Source organism: Rhinopithecus bieti, unplaced genomic scaffold, assembly GCF_001698545.2.
Source record: "Rhinopithecus bieti isolate Rb0 unplaced genomic scaffold, ASM169854v2 scaffold_17174, whole genome shotgun sequence".
In the NCBI taxonomy this organism is placed as follows: Eukaryota; Metazoa; Chordata; class Mammalia; order Primates; family Cercopithecidae; genus Rhinopithecus; species Rhinopithecus bieti.
This window is the reverse complement of record NW_016808962.1, coordinates 1989356-2008151: the sequence shown is the minus strand read 5'-3', so window position 1 is coordinate 2008151 and position 18796 is coordinate 1989356. Positions and strand designations below refer to the sequence as shown.

General features: G+C 52.4%; 1 protein-coding gene across 3 annotated transcripts in view; it reads left to right on the top strand.

The window, feature by feature from the left end:
- The first annotated feature begins 1290 nt into the window (after positions 1-1290).
- Positions 1291-18796, top strand: part of MOV10L1 (Mov10 like RNA helicase 1) — a 20394-nt gene continuing 2888 nt past the window's right edge. Inside the window, exons 1-8 of one of the 3 annotated variants that reach the window (XM_017888115.1) lie at positions 1291-1491; positions 2655-2833; positions 3699-3845; positions 4989-5110; positions 8162-8261; positions 9257-9421; positions 11570-11743; positions 17087-17236. In XM_017888115.1, coding sequence (XP_017743604.1) covers positions 1395-1491; positions 2655-2833; positions 3699-3845; positions 4989-5110; positions 8162-8261; positions 9257-9421; positions 11570-11743; positions 17087-17236 — 1134 coding nt within the window. In that variant the 5' untranslated portion in view covers positions 1291-1394. The remainder of the gene's footprint in view (positions 1492-2654; positions 2834-3698; positions 3846-4988; positions 5111-8161; positions 8262-9256; positions 9422-11569; positions 11744-17086; positions 17237-18796) is intronic. The other 2 variants (XM_017888114.1, XM_017888116.1) reach the window with 2 other exon arrangements.

Genomic DNA, 18796 nt, shown 5'->3' with positions numbered 1-18796 from the left:
TTTTTTTTTTTTTTTTTTTTTTGCGACAGAGTCTTCCTCTGTCCTCCTAACTGCGGTGCAGTGTCGCAGTCACGGCTCACTGCAACCTTGACCTCCTGGACTCAAGCAGGGCTTCCACCTCAGCCTCCTGAAGTGCTCAGATTATAGGTGTGAGCCACTACTGCTGACCCCAGAACTTTCGATTTTACAGATTCCAGAATCTGCCATATGAAAGTAATGAAGTTATTTAACAAAGATATATGTGCAAAGCTGTGAATTACAGATTATAATGAAAAAAATGGAAAATCCCACTGGTTTAGGACAAATGCCGTTTATGTTGGAACGTACAACCAATTCTTGTGTTGGTTTTTTTTTTTTTTTTTTTTTGGGACGGTCTCGCTCTGTCGCCGGGCTGAAGTAGACTGGCGCGAGCGATCCTGGCTCACTGCAACCTCCACCTCCCGGATTCAAGCGATTCTCCTGCCTCAGCCTCCTGAGTAGCTGGTGACACCACGGCCAGCTAATTTTTGTATTTTTAGTAGAGACAGTGTTTCACCATGTTGGCCAGGATGGTCTTGATCTCTTGACCTCGTGATCTGCCCGCCTCAGCCTCCCAAAGTGCTGGGATTACAGGCGTGAGCCACTGTACCCAGCCTTCTTTTTTTTTTTTTTTTTTTTTTTTGAGGTGGGGGTCTCCGTCACCCAGGCTGGAGTTGGTCGTGCAATCTCCACTCACTGCAGCCCCGCCTCCTGGGCTCAAGTGATCCTCCCACCTCAGCCTGCCAAGTAGCTGGGACCACAGGTGAGCACTACCATGCCTTGCTAATTTTTTTTTTTTTTTTTTTTTTTTGTATTTTTGCTAGAAACAGGGTTTCACCATGTTGCCCAGGCTAGTCTTGAACTCCTGGGCTCAAGTGACCCACCTGCCTTGGCTTCCCACGGTGGTGGGATGACAGGTGTGAGCCCCACGCCCGGCCTGGTGCAGGATCTTGCCTGACGTCAACAGGCAGCACTGGCACTTTGCACACTCTGCAGGCCCGTGAGACCCAGAGCCCTGGGCTGTACCCTTGACCGTCCCCTGCAGGTCCCCCCAGTGTCCAGCCTGGAAAGCAGGTAGGATGTACCAAGGGAAGACAATAAAATAAAATGTAGTCCTGCGCTTTGGTTTCATCACAAATTTTACTTTATGTTTATTTCTAAAAGCAAGTTCAAAGAAAAGCATAAGCCTTTTAGCAGCTTTTATCTGATAGTCTTTTTTCTTTATTTTCAAAGGGTCTGACCTGTGATCCATCCAAAGAGCTGTTAAAGTAGAACACTAGATGTTTATGTTTGCTCTTTCAACCAAGCCAGTGTAAACACCGAGCTGTTTTTTTAAAACCGTTTTTCTGCCTGATAATTTCTAGAATAGGAAAACGATGACGGACCAAGCTGAACATGGAACAAAAGAGAGAAGTGTTGGTGACAAGGACCTGCCGGCGCTGACGCCCTTTACTGCAGAGATGAGTGATTGGGGTATGTGCTTGTGAGGTGCAAGGAGAAGAGCAACCCCGAGACTCTTGTCTGGAAAACGGGGACTTTGAGGAGTGGGCTCTCATGCAGAAGGAAGAACAGTCGGGGGACGTGTGGCCTGTGGCAGGTGGCTGCCATCTCCATCTTGACTGGAGACTCGGTGTTTTAGGTTAGATACTTTAAGAAGACTTTTAGCCGGGCGCGGTGGCTCAAGCCTGTAATCCCAGCACTTTGGGAGGCCGAGACGGGCGGATCACAAGGTCAGGAGATCGAGACCATCCTGGCTAACACGGTGAAACCCCGTCTCTACTAAAAAAAATACAAAAAACTAGCCGGGCGAGGTAGTGGGCGCCTGTGGTCCCAGCTACTCGGGAGGCTGAGGCAGGAGGATGGCGTGAACCTGGGAGGCGGAGCTTGCAGTGAGCTGAGATCCGGCCACTGCACTCCAGCCTGGGCGACAGAGCGAGACTCCGTCTCAAAAAAAAAAAAAAAAAATTTTAGATTCTGGGTTTTTTTTTCCAGGTATTCTTTGTGATGTGGACATTTTCTAATCCAGTCTCTAATATTTGAGTGTGATCTCTAAAGCTGCAGAATCAGTTGATGCCCTGTCATTTTCCTCTCAGAAGCTGCATTCATTCTCCTGAACCTCTTTAACAAAGCACAGACAGGTTGAGTGCAGAGCTCACACCTGTCATCCTAACACTTTTGGGAAGCTGAGGTGGGCAGATCACATGAGCTCAGGAGTTCGAGACCACCCTGGACAACATGGCGAAACCCTGTCTCTATACAAAAAAAAAAAAATACAAAAATTAGTCAGGTGTGGTGGGTGCCTGTGGTCCCAGCTACCTGGGAGGCTGATGTGGAAGGATTGCTTGAGCTCAGGAGGTGGAGGTTACAGTGAGCTGAGATTGTGCCACTGTACTCCAACCTGGGTGACAGGGCCAGACCTTGTCTCAAAAAAGAAAAAAAAAAAAAACGCACGCAGATTATTAAAGGAATGCCCCTGTGCGCGTCTTACCCATGGTCACACTGAAGAGCTGCTCCCTGTCTGTGGCTCTGATTTAGCCTTTACACAGCCGTGCTGACGCCTGACCTAGGTGAGGATGTGTCCATAGCCGTTGAGAGCTGTTTGCGTCTAACTGAAACTTTCCCCACTTTGAATACAGTAGATGAAATTCAGACCCCTAAAGCAAGAAAGATGGAGTTTTTCAATCCAGTGCTAAATGAAAATCAGAAGTTAGCAGTTAAAAGGATTCTGAGTGGCGACTGCCGTCCCCTCCCGTATATTCTCTTTGGACCTCCTGGGACTGGAAAAACAGTGACAATAATAGAGGCTGTTTTACAGGTAAGGACAGCGGCGCCGCAGGTGCTGTGGCTCTGTGCTGCTGTTCACGTGTCGTCTGTGTCTTCAGGAAGTGTGAGTTTAGATTGTAGAATCGGACAGCTGGAAAGAGCTTGAGAAATACCAGTTATTTCATAATGTTAAGTCTGTTTATGTGGATATGTGGGGATTTAAAAGCTTATTTCATAGGTTTAGAAGGAAACTCATTTTTAGCTAGTAAACTGTTTGAATCATGAAATTTTGCCGCAGAAGTAACTCTTGGAGTAGCTACAGCCACCATTCTGCAGAAGTTTTAGATATCTTCATTTGTAATTGAAGTTCAGTTTGTGAAAATATTGTGTACAAATGCTTCTTGACTTTTGATGGGGTTACCACCTAATAAACCCATCGTAATGGGATTTGGGAAAAACCTGTTTCAGGCTCATCAGGGCATGATCCGTTGTAAGTTGAGGAGCAGACTGACTGGGGATGGCCTTCACACCATCATACAGTCAAAAAAGCGTTAAGTCAGACCATTGTAAGTCGAAGACTGTCTACATTTAGTGTCATTCGGGATTCAAATTAGCGAACAGGTATTGAGTGCACAATTGTACAACATGCCAGATGTGTGCAGATGAATCTGACTCCGTTTCTGCCCTGGAAGGTGGTTTAGAATCTTAGAGAGTGCCGAGAACCTTCCCACCTTACCCACGCCTTGGCAGCAGTGTGATGAGGCAGAGTTGTGGCCCGGGTCTCAATGTGTTGGGGGCTGGCATCTGAGCCCACGCAGCTGAGTTCCTGCACCGAATGTTCATGCTGAGCTTAGGCTCCTGGTTTCCACCTTGCATGTGGATGTTGAGCCTTGGTCTCTTGTGTGTCTTTGATGAAGGTACACTTTGCCTTGCCAGACAGTCGGATTTTAGTCTGTGCACCCTCCAACAGCGCCGCTGACCTCGTGTGTCTGCGGCTGCACGAGAGCAAGGTGCTACGGCCAGCCTCCATGGTCCGGGTGAACGCCACCTGCAGGTTTGAGGAGGTGAGCCCTTGTGAGCAGTGGGAGGGCACCAGAACCCCTCCGTGGAACATAGGAAATGCCAAGTGAGCAGGGGAGGGCAGGGATAGGAGGGTGGGCAGAGAGGTGCCACAGAAAGCTGTGTTTGAGAAATGGCTCTGCAGTGAGTCCTCCCTCACCGCTAAATAGTGGAGCTTGACTGCTGAATATTTCATCACATTCTCATTCTGTGTGAGTTATCAGACCTATTGTGGGCATTCGTAGCCTTGTTAAATTACCACATTCCTCTTTTATTTAATCCCCAAATGTCTCGTTACTTTATAAGTTTTGTTTTGTTGGTTTGGTTTTAAGTATCCCTTTAGGGAAATTTTAAGTTGCTGGTTTGGTTATAAAGTATTGCTTTTGTTTGTTTGTTTGTTTGAGACGGAGTTTTTGCTCTTGTTGCCCAGGCTGAAGTGCAATGGTGTGATCTCGGCTAACTGCAACCTCCGCCTCCTGGGTTCAAGCCATTCTCCTGTCTCAGCCTCCCAAGTACCTAGGATTACAGGTGTGGGCCACCACATCCAGCTAATTTTGTATTTTTAGTAGAGACAGGGTTTCACCATGTTGGTCAGGCTGGTCATGAACTCCTCCTGACCTCAAGTGATCCACCTGCCTCTGCCTCCCAAAGTGCTGGGATTACAGGCTTCAGCCACGTGCCCAGCCTGAAATATTGTGTTTAAAAAAGACATTGAAAATAGCTGGATGTGGTGGCACGCGCTTGTAATCCCAGCCACTGGGGAGGCTGAAGCAGGAGAATCGCTTGAACCCGGGAGGTGGAGGCTGCAGGGAGCCGAGATCGCACCCCTGGGCGACAGAGCAAGAGCAAGACTCCATCTCTAAATAAACAAACAAACAAACTGAACAGAAAATGTACAGAGTTGTTTTGGGAAAGGATCTGCAGGATTGTGTGTTATATGTGACTCTAGAGTTGATAAAACATGGACGGAATTGATAAGGAAGTATGAAGTGTTTTGAGGAAAAAACCTTAAATCATGACTTAGACGTAACTAAGAAGTGGCACCAGGGCGAGGTTCCCTTTTGGAATTCTTTTTGCCCTGGTGATTCCGTCCAGTGTATAGAAGTGCTTACTAATTGGAGGAGTAAACTCTGCCTCCTTGCCCCCAGATAGTCATCGATGCCGTCAAACCGTATTGCAGAGACGGAGAAGACATCTGGAAAGCCGCACGCTTCCGGATAATCGTCACCACTTGCAGCAGCTCAGGGCTGTTTTACCAAATAGGAGTGAGGTGAGCCCTGGGCGCGGAGTGCGGCGCGGGACCTCCCAGAGCAGAGGTCGTTGTCCTCTCCTAGCTTCTGTCTGAGGGGTGGATGACCCAGAGACTCAGTGCTCAGGGAGGGAGGCAGGGCTGTGGGCGAGAAAGGCTGGTTGGGGAGGGCCGTGCTTGAGTGGAGCCGGGGAGACCGAGACCCCAAGGACTCGAAGGAGCCAGCAGTGGGATGGGCAGGCAGATGGACTGGCCCATGTAGAGGCCCCACAGTTGGAGAACGCTGAGGTCTCCCCAAAGGAGACTGGAACCAGAGACTCGTGAGCAGGAACGTCCTGCATGAGGTGGTGAAGGGGAGGCCTGGAGCCTGGGCCTGGTGGGCCGTGGAGGGGCCTTTGGACTGACCACTGGTGAGCTGGGAAGCCAGTGAAGGGCTTCTGAGCAGCAGAGTGAGTCGCTTGGAGTGGGCGTGGGGAGGCAGGCTGCCTAGGAAACGGCTGGGCTCTGTAAGGTCAGACCCTTGGGGGCCATTTGTGCCCCTGGTGCTGGGGTCTCTGCAGGGGAGGCAGGCAGAGGAGATGGAGTGCAGGGTGCCGGCTGTCATAGGAGGGCCTCCCCTGGGGGCTGGGAGGAAGAGCTCTGAGCCCAGGGAGGCTGAGTGAGGACCAAGGCACTCTCAGATCCCCGTGCAGGGAGGTGGGGTCGGGGAGGCAGCAGGCAGCTCCCTCTCAGTGAGTATAGCCAGACAGTGTCGGGGGCATAGGCTGAGGGTGAGAGAGGGAGAAGCCAGGGGCTCCGAGGGAAGCCCCACCCTCCCTGACGGCCTGGAGACAGGTCGCCCTGGACAGTGTCCAGCGTCACGGTGGTCGTGAGGGTGACCACAGGAGGTGGTCTGTCAGCTCCACATGGAGCAAAGGCACAGCCAGCCACGCCTATCACAAGTGTCATGAATGGTTTCATCGGCGTGTTTTAGTCTCTCATATACACGACGTCCTTTCATCATGAGATTAGTAAAACATGATTGATGAAACACTTTACAATTTTTTTGGTTCAAGTCTTCAAAATCCACAATGTATTTTATACTTAGAGCGTGTCAGGTTTCAGACTAGCCACTGTGCGGTGCCCGAGAGCCATGTGTGACTACTGGATTGGACAGCACGGATCTGAACAACAGAGGGATTTTTTTTAATGTGTGTTGATGAGTCAAAGGTCAAGAGCTGAAGAGCCCGGCCTCACTGGGGTGCAGAGGGCTCTGGGGGCGGGGTGGGCACAGCATGGACCCTGCACCCTGGAGCTAACGTCCAGGTAGTGGGAGGAGGTGACCAGCTAGGGCAGGCCACTCTCTCAGAGACACTCTGTGCAGAAGCAGCAAGGGTGTTGCAGTCCAGCTGCAGAGGCCCCACAGGGTTAGCTGGCCAGGCCACTGGGGGCAGCTGGAGCGGGGAGGGACACTTCAAAGGGTAAAGTAGCAGCAACATCATCTGGCAAAAGTGACATTAAATAACTGCAATTAATACAGAATTCAAACCTAAATGCTTACATTCTAGGAAAGATACATAATGTTAATTTTTTTCAACAGCAGTGGGGACATGAGATGGGGAAATGACAGTATGCTGGTTGCTGCATCTTTCACTGGGAGGGTGCACGGTGTCACTTGTAAAATCCGTGTCTTGAGACCTGAAGTGAAAGGTGTCAGCTGGCCATGAGTGGATGCAGGACGTGCAGGACGTGTGGGGCCCAGCGCTGCTGTGAGCAGGAGCCCACCCCGCACAGCTCTGACCACAGGGTCTCAGCCCACAGTGGGACACCTGAGGCTCAGAGGTGATGGATTTGCCTAGCGTCTGGGGTTGGAGAGGGGAGATCCTGGACTCAGCAGTGAGAAGGGTGCGGGCCCACGGTGCCTCCTGTTGAGTGTTGGCGTGGCTCCGGACACTCTCCATGCCCCATACCTGCTTCCTCGGGAGTCAGGACCTGTTTCTGCCCCAACAGCATCTCCCCACTGAGGCCTCCTGACCACAGAGTAGAAGCTGCTGGGATGGGCAAGCCAGTGAACTTGGGGCGCCTGTTCCTCAGCTTGTGGCCCCAGGTGGGGCGGCCCCTCTGCACTCCAGAAACAGATCATGAGCCGAACAAGCTCCTGCTCTTCGCTCAGTCCCACAGCCTTCCCATGCAAGAGCTCTGCAACTTCTCCTGTGGGGGCTGAGCCATGAACAGGCAGTTGCATCTGACGACTCCTTCCTGCAAAATCCCCACCCTCTCCGTTAGCAATGCTGTGGACTCTCTGCCCCTGTACCTCCCTTGCCACACCTGGGCACATGGAGAAGGAAGAGCTGGACAGGCATCCGCCAGGAGGAGCTGCTCTGTAGCTGGGAACCTCACTGAGTTTGCAGCAGGGGCCAGAATTGTGGGGAGCCATTCTAGAGACCCCATTTTCTTAATAGTGCCGCAGATTGGGAAGTGGCTCCCGGGGCCTCAGTCTATTGGCGTGGCAGGCCGGGCAGTGCCCAGCTGAGAATAGCGCACAAGGATGAGTCAAGAGGAAATGAGCGGATGGCAGGAGAGGCCACCATCTGTGGCTGCCTGCCAGGCCAGGCTTGTTCTCAGCGCTTCACGGCGGCCAGCTTGGCTCTCACCCTAGCCGCCTCCTGAGGGACACGTGGGAGGTGGAGGCTCAGATGAGAGATTAGGACTCAAACCTGGGCATTTGATAATCACAGGAGTGAGACGCAGGTGGAGAGCAGGCCAGGAGCCTGCAGCGCTTCTCCTGTGAGCTGCCCCCAGGAAGCGCTCATGTGTTGCCCCTCGCCCCCACCCCTTCTTCCCTCCACATCTCTAGAAATACAGACATTGCGTGCAGAGCACCGGGTGCTGATGTGGCTTAGCCGGCATCTCCTGATGCCTGTGGCCTGTCCTCTCTCCAGCAGGGTGACACCCAGACCCCCAGCTCCTGCACACCCCTGGGCAACCCCGCTTGGCCCCATGGGTGCTGAGCGTGGCTTTGCCAGTGTGTCAGAGGCATCGATTGCTAAAACAATTCGGCAGAAATTACCATTTAGAACATCTTTGCTCTAGAGTTGGACACTTCACTCACGTGTTTGTGGACGAGGCTGGGCAGGCAAGTGAGCCGGAATGCCTCATTCCTCTGGGGCTGATGTCAGACGTCAGTGGTCAGGTAAGTCGCGAGTACTGTGTGTGCTGCTTCCTCCTCACCCTGTTCTCCTGTGAGGATGGGGGCTGCGGTCCTGCCGGGAACAGTCACAGCCGTACGGGGTCAGGTGGAAGTGCCAGGGACCCTGAGGTGCTGGGGCCATGGGTCTCTATTGTACTTGATTCCTTTTGGACAAGAAGTGAACGTCTTGACTCACTTCTAAAACGGAGGTTAGGAGCCATTCTAGGTATTGGGGATGCAACGGTCAAGTCAGGAATGTGGTCCTTGCTGTGGGTCAGCCAGCCGCTCAGTGTCTGGAGGGGCCAACGGGGCCGGTGCTCCTGCTTCTGAGCCGCCCGCGCCTCTGGCTGCCCCGGCCTTCAGCTCTGTGCATCCTCTGTTGTCTGCTCCCACCTGTTTCCTCCCTGGGTGCTTCTGATGGTGGCATGGGTGTCACCTTGAACTCCCCTGTTTCCCTCCCTGTGGCTCATCGAGGCGAGCTCATCCAGCGTCCAGCGCTGGACGTTTCAGGCTCCTCCTTGGCGCCCATCCTAGATGCCTGTCCCAGTCACCAGGCATGGGGTGGAGCATGAAGGTGGCACTGAGGGAGGGAGCAGGGATTGGTCCAGGCGGAGCAGTGGCGTCGGGCGGCCTCACCAGGTCAAGGCAACCATGGGCAAGAGACCAGGGGCAGGTGGGATGGCGGCCAGGGCTGGCCACGCAGAAGCTTCCAGAAGATAGATGGCATCCTTGGGGCTCATACCACTTTGAGAGATTCGCAGGAGAGAAAGCCAGGCTGCAGAAGCCGGGCAGGTGGCAGGACTTCGGGGAGAAGCGGGGAGAGATGGCTGCAAGCCCTGTCGGCATCCCCTGGTCTCCCAGCTCCTCCCGTCATCCCCTGCAGCCAGAGCAGGCGTGGGCTGGCCTTGCGCGCGGCCCCACCCCCACCTGAGCCCGTGGGTGTGGCAGTGGCCCCTCGGCCCCTCCCTGCGTGGGCTGAGACCGGCCTCCCTGTGCAGATTGTGCTGGCAGGAGACCCCATGCAGCTTGGCCCAGTCATTAAGTCCAGACTCGCCATGGCCTATGGGCTGAACGTGTCCTTGTTGGAACGGCTGATGTCTCGACCTGCGTACCAGAGGGACGAAAATGCTTTCGGTGCTTGTGGCGCACATAACCCCCTGTTGGTGAGTCACAGACTCCAGCGTGTTCTGGTCCCAGTTAAGTAGACACAGACTCCGAGGCAGTTGAGCAGCTCACCCCTCTGTCCACCCGAGTCATCTCTGTCCGTGGGCAGAGTGCAGGAGAACACCCACTGCAGCGCCTCCCCCGTCAGCAGAAACTGCAGCCTAGTGCTAATGGCTGAGACTCTGGGGTCAGATACAGTAAAATAAGTTAAAATCTGTGTTACTCTGTGAACATAAGAAAAGCAGGAAGTCACTTTTGGGACTTAAAAAGCCTGCCCTAGAGTGACTGCAGGCAGTGTCTCCTCAGTGGTCTCCGACCCCAAGGTCCCACTGAAGTGCAGGTTCTGGGCTCTCAGCCAACCTTGTACCAAATTCTGAGGGATGGGCTTTGGGATTTGCATCTTTGGAGCCCCCAGCACACTGAGCTTGGGCCTCCAGGGCCCATCATTAAACAGTGAACCAAGTAGCCTCAGTTTTTAAGCCCCTGTAGCCCACAGAACAGTCTCCATCTGATTCCCGTTGCCAGTATTAACATCAATAGAAAATGAGGGGCAGTTACTGTGGGCAGACTTTCAGGGAAAAGGACTGGACCCCATTCCTGGTTATCAAGGGTGTGGGGCAGGTAGGGGTCTTCAGGCCAAGGAAGGTCTCATGAGGGACCACTCACAAGACAGGCACCGGCTGTGCCAGGAGGCCATGAAACTGCCCCCAGGAAGACGGCCAGCCGCGACCAGCTGCTGGACCTAAAGGGCGCCTGAGAGCTCTGCTGCCCCCAAGAGGTTCACCTCATTCTCCAGTGCCCCTGCACCCCTCCACGCACTAGCTACTTTGCTGGAGGTGTGGGTGCAGGTGACGTGGCTGCAGCAGGGAAGACCAGCATGCTGCCGTCACCACCGTCGCCACCACACAGCCTTCAGGGCAGGTGCATGTGGCACACAGCCACAGGTACAGACAGACCCTGCCACACAGGAGGTGAAGGCCTTGTCCTGTGCGGGGCCTGGGCAGTGTCCTGCACCCTCCAACCAGAGCAGCTGCCACAGTGACCCCAGGGGGCGGCATGCTTCCTTTCTTTTCCCCAGCAGCTGCCCAGGTCCAGCTAAGGCAGAAGTGGCATGACTGTAGATCACATTTGGAGTTTGGAGTAGCACGTTGGAGGGTGGACACATTCTAATTAGGCTTGACAGACTTGGGAGGAGTCACGGGGCCAATAATGGTGCTCTCAGGCCGGTATCACCCGGCGAGTAACTAACAGCACCACAGGAACTCAGGTTTTCACCAGCAGGGGCTTTGTCACTTCATCCCAAGGAGGAGGAGGGAGAGCCTGGGCGTGTTCTCCCCAGCAGTGTCTTCCCGAGGGACAATCAGTGACAGGAGGGCAGGGGTGCGGCGTTGCACGCAGAGGACGGCTCCCCATGGCACAGACGCAGCGAGTCCTCATGCCAACACGTGGGTCACGTGTGATGAGCAGTGTCAAGACTGAGCATTGCTCTGACTGGTTGAACTCCTGTAGTCCCTGGAGACCCTCCCTGGCTGCTTACACCAGCACCAGGGGAAGAGTGCCTGCCCTGAGTGAGCTTCCCGGGCAAGTTGGAGGCAGACAGTAAAGGTGTCCCATGTACTGGTGACATCACAGTCACCCTCGGCCGCATCGGTGAAGTCACAGCCAGGCCTGCCCAGGGCTGGCCATGCCCCCAGAGTCACAGTGTCTATACTCTCCTGGCCCAGGGGCCCAGGAGCTCTTCCTTCCCTGTGGCCAAGCGGAGGCAGGGTTGCGTGGGCCAGTAAGACACTGTTTCCAGGGTGAAGCTCTCAGCACATGAGGTAAGCGTCCACCTGCCCTCCTCCTGGCTGCCGGGTTCCAGGTGGCAGGAGCCCTTTAAGAGGCCCCTCAGCCCCACCCAGACCCAGGAGAGGAAAAGAGGGTGGCCATCACACCCTTCTCTTCCTGATGTTCCCATGTTTTTATTCAGATGGACCTTTGGCTTCACCATCATCCACGGGCTTGGTCTGGGGGCAGGCGACGCACAGGGGCAGAGTCGGGCTTGGAAGTCAGGCAGGCCTCACGTTTGCCGTGTAGAGCCGCTTTTCCTTTGACAAACTGTGCCAGGTGCCACATTCCCCTTGTGACCCGTCGCCCTCTCCTTGTAGGTCACAAAGCTGGTGAAGAACTACCGGTCCCACGAGGCCCTGCTGACCCTGCCCTCACGGCTCTTCTACCACAGGGAACTCGAGGTCTGTGCAGACCCTACAGTGGTGACCTCTTTGCTGGGCTGGGAGAAGTTGCCTAAGAAAGGCTTCCCTCTCATCTTCCATGGTGTGCGGGTGAGTTGTGTCTTGAACCCGTAGGTGACCGTGTTGGGTAAAGACAGTGTGGCAGGCGGTCCTTCCTCCCAGGCGAGGCTCTTGTCACCTGCTTGTGGCGGGGCAGATGCTCCGCTGGTCGCTGGAGGCTGAAAAGCCATCAGAGTCTTGTGTGCCCCAAGATGGGCGCCGACTTCTCCTGCCAGATGAGCTGTGCCTGGTACCAAGGGGACATCGTGGGCACCACTCTCAGGTGGTCACAGCAGACAAGCACTGGGCTCCAAGAGGAGCAAAGCTGCCCGGTGAGCGCTGGGGGACCTGGGGAAGCTCGCAGGGCTGTGTGACGGGATACCCCGGGGCCGCAGGAAGCTCCCGGAGGCCGCCGCCGCCTCCCTCCTGGTGCTTCCCTTGAGGGTTGGAGCTGCCAGGAGAGAGCCGGGCAGGGAAGGCAGCAGCCACAAGCTGAGCCCTGTGCCTGGGGCCTGAGGAGTGACGGGCCACCACCCCCTCTCTGAGGCCTAACGGAGGGACAGAGTTAGATGCTGAGTGGCCAAGCAAAATTACAAGCATTCACTAAAATGAGACAGTTTGTATTAGGAATTTAGTTAGAAGCAGAAATCAAGCTTTGCATTCACCCCTGCCCCAGAGGAAGGGGCATTCACAGTATCTGCAGTGAAGGCTGCACCCGCGCCACGGGGAACCCTGCTGCTGGTGCCCCTTCCATGCCGCGGGCCCCGGAGGACAGGAGTGCAGGCTACACCACTCGGCTGCCTCGGGGCCTCTGCATTCCATGCCCCACCCGGCAATGGCCCCCAGTTGCTCTTCGTAAGTTCCTGAGGGAGAAAATCTGTCTGTGATCTGTCCAAAGCAGTGGGGTGGGACATGTGTATGGTGGCTGCGGGGTGCGCACATTTGGAAGGGAAGGAGTCCTGAGGGGGCTCTGCAGTGAGCCGGACACCTCAAGACGTGGTGCTCTCTGAGGCAGGTCCCTCCCCAGCAGTGGTCTCCCGCCGTCTGTCCTCCTAGCTCTGCCCATCCTCAGAAGCTTTCCTGGGTATCAGGAAAACACACTAGTGGCCAGGCACAGGGGCTCACCTGTAACCCCAGCACTTCGGGAGGCCGAGCCGGGAGGATTGCTTGAGCCTAGGAGTTCAAGATTAGCCTGGGCAACATAGTGAAACTGCCAACTCTTAAAAAAAAAAAAAAATTTTTTTTTTCAATTAGCTGCGCATGGTGGCATGTGCCTTTGGTCTCAGCTACTTGGGAGGCTGAGGCAGAAGGATCAATTGAACCCAGGAGATTGAGGCTGCAGTGAGCTATGATTGCACCACGGTACCCCAGCCCAGGGGACAGAGTGAGACCCTGACTCTTAAAAACTATATAACTAAATAAAAATAAATGCATGGAGGCTGTCACTCAGCAGCTCTGTGTCCTGACCTAGGATCTGTCACCGGGTAGGCCATGGTGGAGAAGAGGAGTGAAGCCTCTCGTTCTCATTGTGCTTCTCATCAAATTGTCCTTGGGTTTCTAATCGTTCTTGTCTTACGAATTTTAACTGCTATGTTTCATGCGTACAATTTATCATTGCTTTATCTTCCTCCTTATGTAATACCCTTCCATACTGTCGTGTGTGTTAGTGTTAAATTTCACCTCGTAATATTAACATTGCCATTTTTTTCTTTTTACATGGTATGTCGTTGCCCTCTGTTTTCATTTTTTATTGTATTTCTTAGGAGTGGCTAGGTTTTTATATTTAATCCATTTTGGGAGTCAGTTTGCTTTTAGAGACATAAATCAGTCCAGTCTATAGTGATTTCACGTTATTTCTTCTTTACCTTTCTTAGTTATTTTATTTCCTGATTTTTTCTAGTTGATTGGTTGCTATTCATTGAATTGTTTCTCAGTTTAGGAGTTTCTGCTGTAAGTTTCCATCCCATTAATCTTTTAAGTTTCTTCAGTCATTTATTATTTACAATAAATGAATAAGTTACATGGTTTAACAACAACAACAAAATTAATTCTTACTGCTTTATCTAGTGGTCACTTTTTTGGGTTTTGTTTTGTGGGGGGTTTTTGGTTTTGTTGTTTTTTTTTTTGAGACAGAGTTTTGCTCTGTCGCCCCAGCTGGAGTGCGGTGGCCCAATCTCGGCTCACTGCAGCCTCCAGGTTCAAGCAGTTCTCGTGCTTCAGCCTCCCAAGTAACTGGGACTACAGGTGCCGGCCACCACATCCAGCTAATTTTTGTATTTTTACTGCTTTATCTGGCAGTCACTTTTTGGGTTTTTTGTTTGTTCGTTTGGTTTTGTTTGGAGACAGGGTTTCATTCTGTCGCCCTGGCTGGAGTGCGGTGGCCCAATCTCGGTTCACTGCAGCCTCCAGGTTCAAGCGATTCTCGTGCCTCAGCCTCCCAAGTAACTGGGACTACAGGTGCCGGCCACCACATCCAGCTAATTTTTGTATTTTTACTGCTTTATCTGGCAGTCACTTTTTGGGTTTTTTGTTTGTTCATTTGGTTTTGTTTGGAGACAGGGTTTCATTCTGTCGCCCTGGCTGGAGTGCGGTGGCGCAATCTTGGCTCACTGCAACCTCTGCCTCCGGTTCAACCAATTCTCATGCCTTAGACTCCCAAGGATCTGGGACTACAGGTGCCGGCCACCACATCCAGCTAATTTTTGTAATTTTAGTAGAGACGGGGTTTCAGCATGTTGGCCCGGCTGGTCTCAAACTCCTGACCTCAAGTGATCTGCCTGCCTTGGCCTCCCAAAGTGCTGGGATTACAGGTGTGAGCCACCGCACCCGGCCTGGTGGTCACTTTTTTAAGTTGTAGGGCTGGACGTGGCTCACATCTTTAACCTCTGCACTTTGGGAGGCCAAGGCAGGCAGATTGCTTGAGCCCAGGAGTTCAAGAACAGCCTGGACAACATAGCAAGACCCTATCTCTACAAAAGATGCAAAAACTATCCGGGCATGGTGGTGCACACTTGTAGTCCCAGCTACTCAGGAGGCTGAGGTTTCAGTGAACTGTGATCATGCCCTGGCACTTTAGTCTGAGCGACAGAGTGAAACCCTGTCTCATTCATTCATTCATAAATAAATTTACACATAATATAAAATTTGTCATGTTAAAAACTTTTTTTTTTTCTTTTTTTGAGACAGTCGTCTCACTCTGTCACCCAGGCTGGAGTATAGTGGCGTGATCTCGGCTGACTGCAACCTCTGCATCCCAGGTTCAAGCAATTCTCGTGCCTCAGCCTCCTGAGCAGCTGGGACTACAGGCGTGCCCCACCACGCCCAGCTAATTTTTGTGTCTTTAGTAGAGACGGGGTTTCACCATATTAGCCAGGCTGGTCTCGAACTCTTGACCTCAAATGATCTGTCCACCTCGGCCTCCCAAAGTGCTGGGATTATAGGCGTGAGCCACCACCCCCAGCCTCCATTTTTAAGTGTAAAGTTTAATAGTGTTAAGTATATTCACATCGTTTTGCAGTCTGCAGAACTTTTATCTTGCAGTATTAAAATTCTGTACTCGGCTGGGTGTGGTGGCTCACGCCTGTAATCCCAGCACTTTGAGAGGCCGAGGTGGGCGGATCATGAGGTCAGGAGATTGAGACCATCCTGGCTAACATGGTGAAACCCCATCTCTATTAAAAATACAAAAAAATTAGCCGGGCATGGTGGCGCCGCCTGTAGTCCCAGCTACTCGGGAGGCTGATGCAGGAGAATGGCGTGAACCCGGGAGGCAGAGCTTGCAGTAAGCCAAGATAGCACTACTGCACTCCAGCCTGGGTGACAGAGCGAGACTCCGTCTCAAAAAAAAAAAAAAATTCTGTACCCATGAAACAGTAACCTTCTTCCCTGCAGCCCCTAGCAGCCACCATTCTACTTTCTGACTGTATGAATTCAGCTGTTCTAGGTACTTCATATAAGTGGAATTAATCATGGAGTGTTTGTCCTGTGACTGGCTTATTGCACTGTGCATCCTGTCCTCGAGGTTCATCCATGTTGTAGTGTGTTAGAATTTCCTTCCTTTTGGGGGCTGAGTAACATTGTATTATGTGTATACACCACACTTGGCTTATCAGTTCATCTATCAGTGGACACTTGGGCTGCAGATATTTGACTGTTGTGAGTAGTGCTGCTATAACGGGTGTACAGATATCTATTTGAGACCCTGCTTTCAGTCCTCATGGGTATATACCCAGAAGTGGAATTGTTGGTAATTCTAGTCTTAATTTTTTGAGAAACCATCACCTTGCTTTCCACAGTAGCTGCAGCATTCCACACCCCACCAACAGTGCCACAGGGTTCATTTCCCCACCTCCTCACCACCCCTTATTTTCCGGGGTGTTTTATAGTAGCCATCTTAGTGGGAGTGAGGTGTAGCTCACTGTAGTTTTGATTTGCATTTTCTCAATGATTTGTGGCCTTGAGCAGCTTTTCATGCACCTGTTGGCCATTTGTATGTCTCCTTTGGAGAATTCAGGTCTTTGCCCATATTTAATTGGGTCGCCTTTTGTCAGTGAGTTTAAGACTTCCTTATAGCTTTGGATATTAACTTCTTCTATACTATTTGCAAAGGTTTTCTCTCCCTCTGCAGATGATCCTTCCACGTTGTTGATTGCATCCTTTGATGCCCAGACATTGTCCATTTGGATGGAGTCCAGTGTGTCCCTTTAGTTATTGCCAGTGGCTTTGGTGTCGTATCCAAGAAATCACTGCCAAACTCAGTGTTGTGGGGCTTTTTCCCTGTTCTCCTCCAAGAATTTTATGGATTTAGGTCTTAGGTTTAGATCTTCCATCTACTTTTGAGTTTACATCTCCAGGTGGTGTCAGGTGAGGGTCCATCTTCATCCTTCTCATGTGGCTCGTGAGTGTTTCCAGCAGCATTGGCTGAAAAACTGTCCTGGCACCGTTTTCAAAAGTCATCTGGCCACATACGCAAGGGTTTATTTCTAGGTTCTCCATTCTACCCTGTTGATCTATATGTCTGTCTTTTATGTCAGTATATCTCATTAATGTTTTCTAAGGAAGAGTATTTTCAAGATGAACAGTAGCTAGGTCAAAGGTCTAATACCAAAAAAAAGAAGAAGAAGATGAGCCAGCCAGCCCTCCACTCTGGGGCTCAGACCCGAGTGGTGGACTCGTGTGCCCATCCTCCTCTGCAGCGCTTAGCATGGCCGTGAGCCATGTCATCATTATTTAACATCTGCCATCTGCCCTGCTCCCATGTAAGTTCTGTGTGAGAGCAGGGATTCGTTCTGTCATATTCAGTGTGTATTCCCAGCACCAACTTCAGCTCCTGGATTGCAGCCTTCTGGTGAATATTCATGGAGTAAAGGAGGTTTTCCCTCTTCTTCAACCCAGGGCAGCGAGGCACGGGAGGGAAAAAGCCCATCGTGGTTCAACCCGGCCGAGGCCGTCCAGGTCCTGCGCTACTGCTGCCTCCTGGCCCAGAGTATCTCCAGTCAGGTGTCTGCCAGCGACATTGGCGTCATCACGCCCTACCGGAAGCAGGTACGCCCTGCCCAGGCACGCTGGCTCTGTGAGGTCCCTGCAGCTCCACAGGGGCAGAAACAAGCTCCTTGTGAGCAGCAGCAGGTTTTTAAAGGAGCAGAACCGCACTTGAATGTCATTCAGCACGAGAGGCTGCCGGCTGCCATCCACACGCCAGCTCCAGGCTTTTCTATGGCCGGGGCCTAGAACAGTTTTTACATTTCTAAATGGTTACATTTATATGGCCCTTGATATTTGGCCCTTTGGGAAAACATTTGCCAACCCCTAGCTCTAACCCAGTATTTCTCAAAAGGGGGCGACTTTGGTTATGTTTGAATGGGACACTTCTCATTTCCTGTGACTGCGGTGTGATTATAGGGGAGTTAGTGGCCCCAGAGGCCCAGGGACTGGTCCCAGGAAGCATCTCCACACGTTCACAGGGGTCCTGGAGCTCTGGTGGGGACGCAGGTGGCTCCCATGCCAAACGCTTTCATGAAGTATGTTTCCCTGTGGCGTTCACACCACCAAGCAGAGCTTGGAAAGAACCCCCAAAATGCAGAAGAAAAGGTGGGTCCCGTAGGCCGTCATAGTAACAGATCGCCTGTACCATGGGCGTGCCGACTGCAGAGCCCTTCACAGGTGTTATGTGTCCTTTTTTCTTTTTTTTTTTTTTTTTGGGACGGAGTCTTGCTCTGTCCCCCAGGCTGGAGTCGAGTGGTGTGATCTCGGCTCACTGCAAGCTCCGCCTCCCGGGTTCATGCTATTCTCCTGCCTCAGCCTCCTGAGTAGCTGGGACTACAGGCGCCCGCCACTGCGTCTGGCTAATTTTTTTGTTTGTTTGTTTTTTGTATTTTTAGTAGAGACGGGGTTTCACTGTGGTCTCAATCTCCTGACCTTGTGATCCACCCGCCTCGGCCTCCCAAAGTGCTGGGATTACAGGCGTGAGCCACCGCGCCCGGCCATGTTTCCTTTTTTCTGACCTTGGGGCCTCAAGAGGTGAGTGCTTAGCTCTCCCAGAGGTACAAGTAAATTGCCAAACATCACACAGCCAGTGTCCTGGTGTCTTAACCTCAGCGTGTAGGTGCCATCCTGCTGAGACACACACCTCGGCTCTAAGCAGCAGACACCCATCTCACTTCTCCTGAAGGACTTCCTCCATCCTTGATGTGTGCTTGTGGGGAGGGAGGATTTTCCACATGAAACTTGGCTTTCCTAATAAGCATTGTCCCCCGTCCCCAGTTTAACTAAAACTGGAATTTGTCTTCTAATCAATTCAGATTGGAAGAAAACAATAAAGAATTAAAAAACAGGCCGGGTGCGGTGGCTCAAGCCTGTAATCCCAGCACTTTGGGAGGCCGAGACGGGCAGATCATGAGGTCAGGAGATCCAGACCATCCTGGCTAACACAGTGAAACCCCGTCTCTACTAAAAAATACAAAAAACTAGCCGGGCGAGGTGGCGGGTGCCTGTAGTCCCAGCTACTTGGGAGGCTGAGGCAGGAGAATGGCGTAAACCCGGGAGGCGGAGCTTGCAGTGAGCTGAGATCCAGCCACTGCACTCCAGCCTGGGTGACAGAGCCAG